A 9,812-nucleotide genomic window follows, 5' to 3' on the forward strand; every position below is an offset into this window, starting at 1 on the left:
TAATTCAACTCTAAGATGATAAAACTTCTCTTCGCACGGATAGTTTTATACTTTAACACATAAACATATTAATTAAAGTCCATTCATTTCATATTTTGATCAAATAAACATTCAAATTTAGTTTTCTATAGCTACATTCACGTACGAAAGCTGCGAAGCCGAGTTGAGATAGGCCTAGATCTATATTCATTCATGAATCGCGTACTAAATATAATTTCGTTTAATTGTTCACTTTATAATCCCATTCATTTAACAAAGCTATCGCTCTTTTCGTTTTTAATAGATAAGAATGTATCGACTTCGGGTAAACCCATTTTCGCAAACCTAATTTTATTTTCGTAGCGAAAGAGAAATAACGTGAAAGGATCATTAGCTACGTTTAACATACATCTAAATCCAATCCACTAGATTATTTAAAAGCATTTTTTACATAAATTAGTTCCGAATATCTGTGACTACAGATTTCCTGGCGAACATTCTTTCATTAGACATTACCAAATGGTTACACATTAACACATCTCTCTACTGAGTCTATTCCTAGGCCTAGGTCTAATAAAACTCTTATTGAACTCTAAGATGATAAAACTTCTTTTCGCAAAGATAGTTTTATGCTTTAACACATAAACATACTAATTATTGTCCATTCATTTCATATTTTAATCAAATTAACATTCAAATTTGTTTTTCTAAAGCATTTTTAATACATTCGTTCGCTGTTCGCTAAAGCTGCGTAGCCGTGTGGAGATAGGCCTATATAAATTCATTCATGAAAAAAGGTCACGCATGCGCAGCACAGAACTCTAGATTAGTGTAGATTTAGACCCTACGTCTACCTCAAGATCTACATTATACTTTATACACATGAACATACAAAATTTAGTCTATTCATCTCAAATTTTAATCAAATATATGTAGGCCTACAAGCAAATGTTTTAATTTGAAAAAAAAAAAATGGATTTAATTAAGCCTATTAGCTATTTTGATTTGATAGCTTCATTCACACTATTTTTACATTGACACATTCGCTTTACTTATTACATTATTATTTCGTTTAATTGTTTACGAAACACTCTCAGTGACTATATCGAAAGTAATGCGCAAATAAAGACCCGCGGGTCGCGGGTAACATATGTCTAGTATATATATATATATATATATATATATATATATATATATATATATATATATATATATATATATATATATATATATATATATATATATATATTCGATATATGAGAATAAAATAAGACAGTTTCTCAATCTTCGGCGAAAAAAAACAGAAAAAAAAGTCTTTCTCTTGCAAGCTTGGGGGTCTGGGAGAGCGCTGTAAGCTTCTTCAGTGGGGTTCGGGGCGAAGCCCCGACGCCCAAAAGCGTTTTCTTGCATTTTTCTCTGCAGAAACGCATTCTTCTGAAATCTACAGCTCATTATTTATCAGTGGGAAAAACGTTTTCTAGCATTTTTCACGGCTGAAACGCATTCTCCTGACATCTACAGCTCATTACTTATTAGTGGTGTTCGGGGCGAAGCCCCGACGCCAAAAGCGTTTTCTTGCATTTCTCACTGTAGAAACGCATTCTCCTGACATCTACAGCTTATTATTCATCAGTGAGGTTCGTGGCGAATCCTTGACGCTAAAAGCGTTTTCTGGCATTCTTCACTGCAGTAACGCATTCTCGTGCCCTACAGCTCATTATTCATTCTATTATAAAGTGCCTTTTGAATAATGAGAAAAATATTCTAATATGAATTTATAATCCCTTAATACATTGCAAATAAAACCGATTTGTTCTTTGAAAAGATTAGATACCCCACATATTTAGATTATGGTTTTGAGGATCGCCGCCGAAAAAAAAAATTCGATTAATAATATTCAATAAAATTCTAGCATACATTGTGAGTTATAGTCTTAAACTTATTTAACTAGAAAAATATGAGATAGAGTAAAGGTTGGAAAAAGTCGACTAGGAAAAGATTATCTGGCTTTGGAACTCATCTCAACCGTGACTGTTATATTGAAAAATTTCGTTTGAATTATAACTTTTCCAAAGCAAAGTCTTTCTTAAAATAGTTATGATAAATTCATGTCAAATTACACAAACTCTGTCTGGAAAGGGCAAGGGCGATAAAATGAAAACTATTAATTTTCGCTCTTTTTATAATTTCTGCTATTGATTGCATTTTGCATTAAAGAATAGGGGTTGGGCCACTCGATATACGAATTTACTTTATAGCATATATAAATTATATTAGAGACAGATTTTTTTAATTTTGTAATTTCTTACTATAATACAAAAAGAAAAAGTATTGATTTGTCCGATGGGGGGAAGGGGATTGCATGTATCGCACTTCCACCTGTTTATATTATATAGATATTCGACTAATTTTGTTCACATACTATGATTTCTCCATAAAAGTAGGACCGCCACCCCCCACTCAAAGGGTTTAGATGGGAAGGGTGGTGGAGGTATTCGCTCTTCCCCTTCCAATCGGCCAACAGGTGAACGAAATTATATAAAGACCGGTTAAAATACCAATAACAAAATACCAATAAACGAAAATAATAATAATTGATTCTGTTAGCAAGCTGTGATTTCCACAAATAAATAGGACCCCCCACTCGAAAGTTTATGGTAGGGGGGGGGGAGGATTGATGCCATCGCCCCCTCCCGACCCTACCAAATCGGCCAAAATACTAGAAGGGGGGGGGCGAAATAATCTAAAAATAGGTTGAAATATAAATAATTAGTATATATTATTAACATAAGTAATAAATTCGCATACAAATTGTGTGAATTCTATACTATAATTCGTCCGCCCCCCCCCCTCGGTCGGCCAAGTGGGGAGGGCGATCGCCCCTACCGCCCCCCCCCCCCCCCCCCACTGGATCCGCCAGTGCATAGAATAGTATGCTCTATCGTAGGCTAAATGTGAAATGCTACATCTAGACCCATACGCTGTTAGCAAACAGCTAATTTCGCCCCTTTTTTTATATTAGATTCCTTAAAGGATGAGAAAGGAGATCACTAAATCTCTTGATAAGATGGCAGTAATAGCATTTTTTTTAGTAGGCTAGATCTAAAAATGAGATCTAGTTATAGATCTTAATATCTAGACTCTAGAGCCTTGAACTACCAGACCTAGTTAGTAGTCACCCCGTAGTCTAAATCTATAATTAGATCATATTAGATGTACTTTGATCTAGATTAGTTCTAAATCTAAGTCTAGTTACGACACACATGGCCACATCTATATCTATCCATATTTATTCTATAGATTGAATTTAGACAAGAATTAGATTTAGATCTATATCTAAATTTAGTCTAGATCTAATTCTAGAATAATCTAGTCTAGATCTATTTAGGTATAGACCTAAATCTTAATTCTAATATTTACGTCAATTCTATTATAGGTGCCTGACATCGTAAAATATCTCTAGTTCTAAATCCAGTCTAGATGAATAAGAACTAGTCAATCAATCAATTCCCAATCAGTTTAAAGATGGATGGCTGCCTGGTCGTGCGGTTTGCACGCTGGACTGTCGTTTGGATTTATCGATGGTCCCGGGTTCAAACCCTGCCCGCTCCCATTCCTCGTCGTCCTGCGGGAGGTTTGGACTAGGAAGTAAACTATCTTCAATTCTGAAGGGACATCCGAAACATGTAAAATAAACAAACATTTATGAACTGACACATTGAAAGAAACTCCGCTTTATTTAGATCAGTAAGTTCTAGTTGACATTTAAATCTTCGCGTGTCAGCACGTGCGAAAAAAAGGGGATACTATATCGAGGTAGATCTAGTAGGAATAGTCCAATGCCTGGCATTTAGGCACTGATCTATCTCTCTCTCTCTCTCTCTCTATATATATATATATATATATATATATATATATATATATATAGCAATAGGGCCGCCGCGAGGATTGTGGCCACCTGCTTGCGAAATTAAAAATGTCGTCCCTTGACTTTTTTTTTTTTTTTGAAAAATAAATCCATTAAGACTGAGCTGGACACTGTTCCAAAAGTGCCCTTTGATTTAAATCCATCTTTTGTAGACCGTTCTATCTCGCCTTTCATATTCGTACAGTTGTTGTACCCCTCAAGTAGAACTATGAACCATGTGCTAGGAACAATTTCGGATTTACTTGCATTCAGAACTAAGACATTTTGGTTCTTTGGGATAAACATTCAAAACTGATCTCGTTCTGACTACTGGCTTATGCTGCTGTATTTGCGACGATTATAATTGATGAACTGCAGCGGGTATATTACAATAAATATATACAATTTCTCGATAACATTTTCAGCTCAGCAGTGTTATATGGTCTGGACGTGTATATGTAAGCTTGTTTGTTATTGTAAGGTAATGAATAATCCGAAAAAAAAATCTCGAAATACAAAAGCCGTTGACAACGGAATTTTTTCAACGTTCCGTACACTTTCATAATGATTATCACGATTGTATTTTGGAGATATGTGCATTGTATCCACAATCGCCTGACATACACGGATTCAGAGTAGCCTACAAATGTGTCCAACAAATGAAGCAACACAAAAGTACAAGTCACTTATACAATGACTTGGAATAAAACATAGTAAGGTAGCGTTTCTCATATTCCCTGGTGGCGACTCACTTGATAACAACATTTTCGTTCGAGCTCCTTTAGAAGCTGGAGCCCAGGGAGCGATAAAGGCTTCCAAAGTGAGGTCCGTGAGTCTCTTAGCGGCCCCCGAAAGGGAAAAAGAGGCTATTAGTTTTGTGTGGCCTGATGCAAAGGCTACTTTTTTCTTTTCTGAATGCGAAAAATCTAATTTTTTAAATCAATTATGCAAGCAGTTTTTTCATTAAAAATACTCCAATTTTACAATTATTTACTATTAATAGAAACAAACACTGGAGACGTTTTAGTAAGGGAGATAAGCTATTTACCATTTTTAAACACATTTATGCAAATAGTTTTAGATTTTTGGTCAAACATATTTTTTTTTTACATTTGCATTGCTAAGTTGTATGTATGTTCTGTCAAAATAAATACTACATTTACAAAAATTGTTTTAAACTTTTTTTAAAGAAAAAATATCTATTTACTATGCAAAAGAGTTGGACATAATTTAAAACAACAATTAATAAGTAGTTTTTCATATTTTCGCGTGAACTGCAGTGCGTTGGTCATGCAGAATACACATAACTAAAGAAAATTTTATTTTTTTACGGAAATGTTTTTTTCTTGAGGATTTGATTGACCCTTTACAAAACAATTAGATCAATTAGATACTCATTTTAAGAAATCAGTTAGACCAGGTTCACATCTAACTTCACATTCACCTATCTGAACCTTTGGGCACCACACAGGATCTGTCAACCTTCTTTCTCCATTTTTCTCTGTCATTTGCCTTTGATTGAATTTCAATATGATGTCCTTTCTGAAAATATTGAAACCTGCATTTTTACCTGCCTGGGTGAACCACTTCTGATAGAATTTAATACCGATATTCTTTGTAAATATTGAAACCTGCCTTTTTTTTCTGCCTGGGTGGACCACTTCGGGGCCGATTTTGAGTTTGTGTTTCCACACAAACTGTCTTTGTAACCTTGTTTTTTTTTTAAAGAATGTAGTATAAAAGAAAAGAAACTTAGTCACAATTTGTAGGTTTTATTTTTTATTTATATTAATTTAACAGTGTGTATAGACTCGTGTGTATAGACTCGTGTGTGTAGACTCGTGTGTGTAGACTCGTGTGTGTAGACTCGTGTGTATAGACTCGTGTGTATAGACTCGTGTGTATAGACTCGTGTGTTTAGACTCGTGTGTTTAGACTCGTGTGTGTAGACTCGTGTGTGTAGACTCGTGTGTGTAGACTCGTGTGTGTAGACTCGTGTGTGTAGACTCGTGTGTATAGACTCGTGTGTGTAGACTCGTGTGTATAGACTCGTGTGTGTAGACTAGTGTGTGTAGACTAGTGTGTGTAGACTCGTGTGTAGACTCGTGTGTGTAGACTCGTGTGTGTAGACTTGTGTGTGTAGACTCGTGTGTGTAGACTCGTGTGTGTAGACTCGTGTGTGTAGACTCGTGTGTATAGACTCGTGTGTATAGACTCGTGTATAGACTCGTGTGTTTAGACTCGTGTGTGTAGACTCGTGTGTGTAGACTCGTGTGTGTAGACTCGTGTGTGTAGACTCGTGTGTGTAGACTCGTGTGTGTAGACTCGTGTGTGTAGACTCGTGTGTGTAGACTCGTGTGTATAGACTCGTGTGTGTAGACTAGTGTGTGTAGACTAGTGTGTGTAGACTCGTGTGTAGACTCGTGTGTGTAGACTCGTGTGTGTAGACTCGTGTGTGTAGACTCGTGTGTAAAGACTCGTGTGTGTAGACTCGTGTGTGTAGACTCGTGTGTGTAGACTCGTGTGTGTAGAATTCAAAGTTGGGTCATGAAAGTTCACTGAGACGTTGTTGTTGTTACGGACATTGAGTTGCCTACATCATGTTTAAGCGTTGTCAAAAGTTCTTCCTAGAGATAGAATTGAAGATGCGTCAGGTTTCCGCTCAAGTCGGCAAGGGTTCTGAACCTATTAATTTGCCGACCCCCAGCTTGTTTTTGGTCGATTGTTAGCTGGTAGCTGCAGACAGCTAGGTCAACTGAACCGATGACGGCGTTCTACATAGTGTTACAAATGACCAGTGACAGGAAGAGGTTAACGTGTGACCCCGACGAGATAACACAGCAGCGGGTGTTCCCTGGAATGTACATGTATAAACAGAGACAGGATGTGACGTGTCCTTACATGTTATTCCAAAAGGTACTAGCAATGTCCAGTGACAGATAGAGGTCACAACTTGTGACCCCTGCAAGATGACACTGCAGCCGATGTTTTCTGGAATCTACATGTATAAACAAAGACAGGATGCCGTTACAGTAGATACAGTCGATGTAAGACGTGTACGGCTCTGATTCGATAGACTTGAGTACGACTTGGTTCTGCTTTGGGAGACCTGGAGCGACACTGGGAAGTGTGTCGTAGGGTCTGTTCTGTGGAATACGGCTCGATGCAAGTTGAGAAGAGATGAATTGCAACGAAGTGAAGAGATGAATTGCAACGAAGTATAGCTAACTGTAAACTGACAGATATTGTACAGTCTTCTACGCTACATGTTACAGTAACGAATTGTTAGAGTTAATAGTCATTAAAGTTATATGAAACTGAAAGTTTAGTCGTCAAGTTCTTTGCGGTGTATTTATTTGTGTGCCAACTGGTACATCTAGCCAGAAGATTCAGAAATACGTAACAATATTTTAATAAACAAACTTTGAATAACTTGAACAAATTTCTTTGTAAACAAAAACTCAATAGAACTGTTATTATTCACGATTTAACTTAACATGAGATGGTGGGAAGCGTGGTCGAGAGGCTAAGTGCGCTTGAACTTGGCTTGGCTTGGCTACCTAGAAGGGGGCTCGAGGTTCGACACCCGACTCGGGCAGAGTTGTGTTTACTGAGCGCCTAAAGGCAGCACGGAAAACCAACTCCTAGATACCCCCTCCCCCCACCGGTCCACAAATGAGATTGGACCAAAAGCGCTCTGAGCATGCTACAAGCATGAAAGTAGCGCTATATAAAAGCTATAATGAGATATAGATCTAATAGTAATGAAATAAACTGATATTGAAACAAAATCTAGCTCACAACAAAAAAAGTCTTTACTCTTTTATCTCTTAGGATCGTCTCACATTTGCACTGGGTACGTTAATTTCATCATTGTCACTCCATAACCACCAATTTATTGCTTAACCTCTTCTCACAGACGCTTAGGAAACACACACTCCATAACAACACTTTTCGTCAAGACGTTGCACCCTCCCCCCTCCATATAAGAGGAACTAGCGCCCTTCCCTAGAAAAAAAATTGACTTTTTAATTACCGGTAATAGATCTACTTACAGGGCAGGCTATTCGACTCAAAACAAATATTACAAACAACCCGTGAAAATTAAGCGCCAGAAATGCTTTGGAGCTTATGGAAAAACCCATGGGAATCCGTCGCACGCTGTTCTATTTTATTTGTTCTAGTTTCCAAAAAAAAAAATTCTTGTACGAATGTACAAGTGTACGAATATCGTTTATACTTTCAAAAGATAATGAAATAATTAGAATTTATATAAAATATTTAAGCAATTTGTTTTTCTATTCTATTTTTTTTACAAAAGTAACTTTGGAATAATGATTTGGCCGCCCTTTAAAGTCGACCGCCTGCATGCAATACACACATTGCACAATTGGTAGCGGCGGCCCTGACTAGCAAGAACTGTTTTTAATTATATGTTTTTTTGTGTTTTTTTTTGCTTTAGAGGGGGAAATGCGTATTCTCAGATGATAAACCGTACTCGCGTATTTTCGTGTCTATTTGCGTACAAAATACGCACGATGCGTACTTGCAGGCAACTCTGATTTATAGCAATTTGTTTACCAAGAGAAGGTAAGCGAGTAGCAGTATGAGTATCTACCATCAGCTCTACATGATAGGCCTACAGTGAGTCTACACAATTACCCCCCATTATTTTTAGTTATTTCTACACCATTTTATTTATCAATTATTTAAATCCGAAGTTTTTAAATCGGTGTTTCAAAGCTGCACTTATTATTATATCTTTGTTTTTTAATTAGGAAAACAAATCCTTTATTTTCGAATTAAAATGTGTATTGATTTTTAACAACTTGTTTGAATGATCATAATGTTCACAATGTCAACATAATCATTACATAGAATGTTCACTCGGATTGTCATTGTTTATTCTCTACCCAGTGGTATGAGGAAGGAGAGGAGGTACCTAACACACACCGATGCTTCACCTGTAAGTGTGGGGAGAACAAGACGAAATGTGCTATAAAGAGGTGTGTTAATAATGATTAATGACAAACCAACGGAATAGAACAAGTTGTCAACTTACGGAATTTATAGGAAGAAAAAAAAGAAGTAAAAAAAAAGAAATAAACGTAAAATCTTACCTATTGATATTTCTTTTGTTTTCTAACATTTTTCTTCAAAAAAGTATGTATGTATGTATGTGTATGTGTGTATGTATGTATGTATGTATGTATGTATGTATGTATATGTGTGTGTATGTATGTGTATGTATGTATGTGTGTAACTGTGTATGTGTGTATGTATGCAAAAAAAAGCACTGTATATATAAGTATATCCATCAATCTTTCTATCAATCTATCTATCTATCTATCTATGTACCTCCCTCTCTCTCTCTCTCTCTCTCTCTATATATATATATATATATATATATGTGTGTGTGTGTGTGTGTGTTTATTACATTCTGACCCTTCATTCTTTCGGAAGACGTTCATTTTACCATAAAATAGGTTCCTCCTGGAGTAGACTCCCCGCCATTGTCAGTAAGTGGGTCTAGGGGAACGCCGGGAGCTCATCCAGAGAAGTTCTGGGTGGAGCCCCGTCGCCAAACACTATTTCCTGTATTGAAAGCTAACAAAATGCATATTCTAAGGTATCTGCATTGCATCATCTGCTATTAAAAAGTTTTATTTCAGAAGCTTAATCTGCTATTCTTACTTACTCAGATCCTCAGGAGCCGTTCGGCGTATTGGGCGGCAAGCTACTTCCACAAAAGTCTGTTACTGGCAATGTCTAAAGCCTCTTCCCATCTGCTCTCAGGTCCTCCATGAAAGTGTGGTGCCAATGTATACTAGGTTCTCCCTGTTTGCGCTTTCCTTGTAATGGCCTTCATGTTATCGCAACTCTTATTATGCGTAATACATTATTTTGGAGAACTTGTCCCGCAAAC

General features: G+C 36.6%; 1 protein-coding gene across 2 annotated transcripts in view; it reads left to right on the forward strand.

Moving 5' to 3' along the window:
- LOC106052924 (prostatic spermine-binding protein-like) overlaps positions 1–9,005 on the forward strand; it is a 38,841-nt gene extending 29,836 nt beyond the window's left edge. For both annotated transcript variants that reach the window (XM_056008652.1, XM_056008653.1), the window contains exon 3: positions 8,804–9,005. In XM_056008652.1, coding sequence (XP_055864627.1) covers positions 8,804–8,911 — 108 coding nt within the window. In that variant the 3' untranslated portion in view covers positions 8,912–9,005. The remainder of the gene's footprint in view (positions 1–8,803) is intronic.
- The last annotated feature ends 807 nt before the right edge of the window (positions 9,006–9,812 follow it).

The sequence above is a fragment of the Biomphalaria glabrata genome, chromosome 13 (assembly GCF_947242115.1).
Source record: "Biomphalaria glabrata chromosome 13, xgBioGlab47.1, whole genome shotgun sequence".
Classification (NCBI taxonomy): domain Eukaryota; kingdom Metazoa; phylum Mollusca; class Gastropoda; family Planorbidae; genus Biomphalaria; species Biomphalaria glabrata.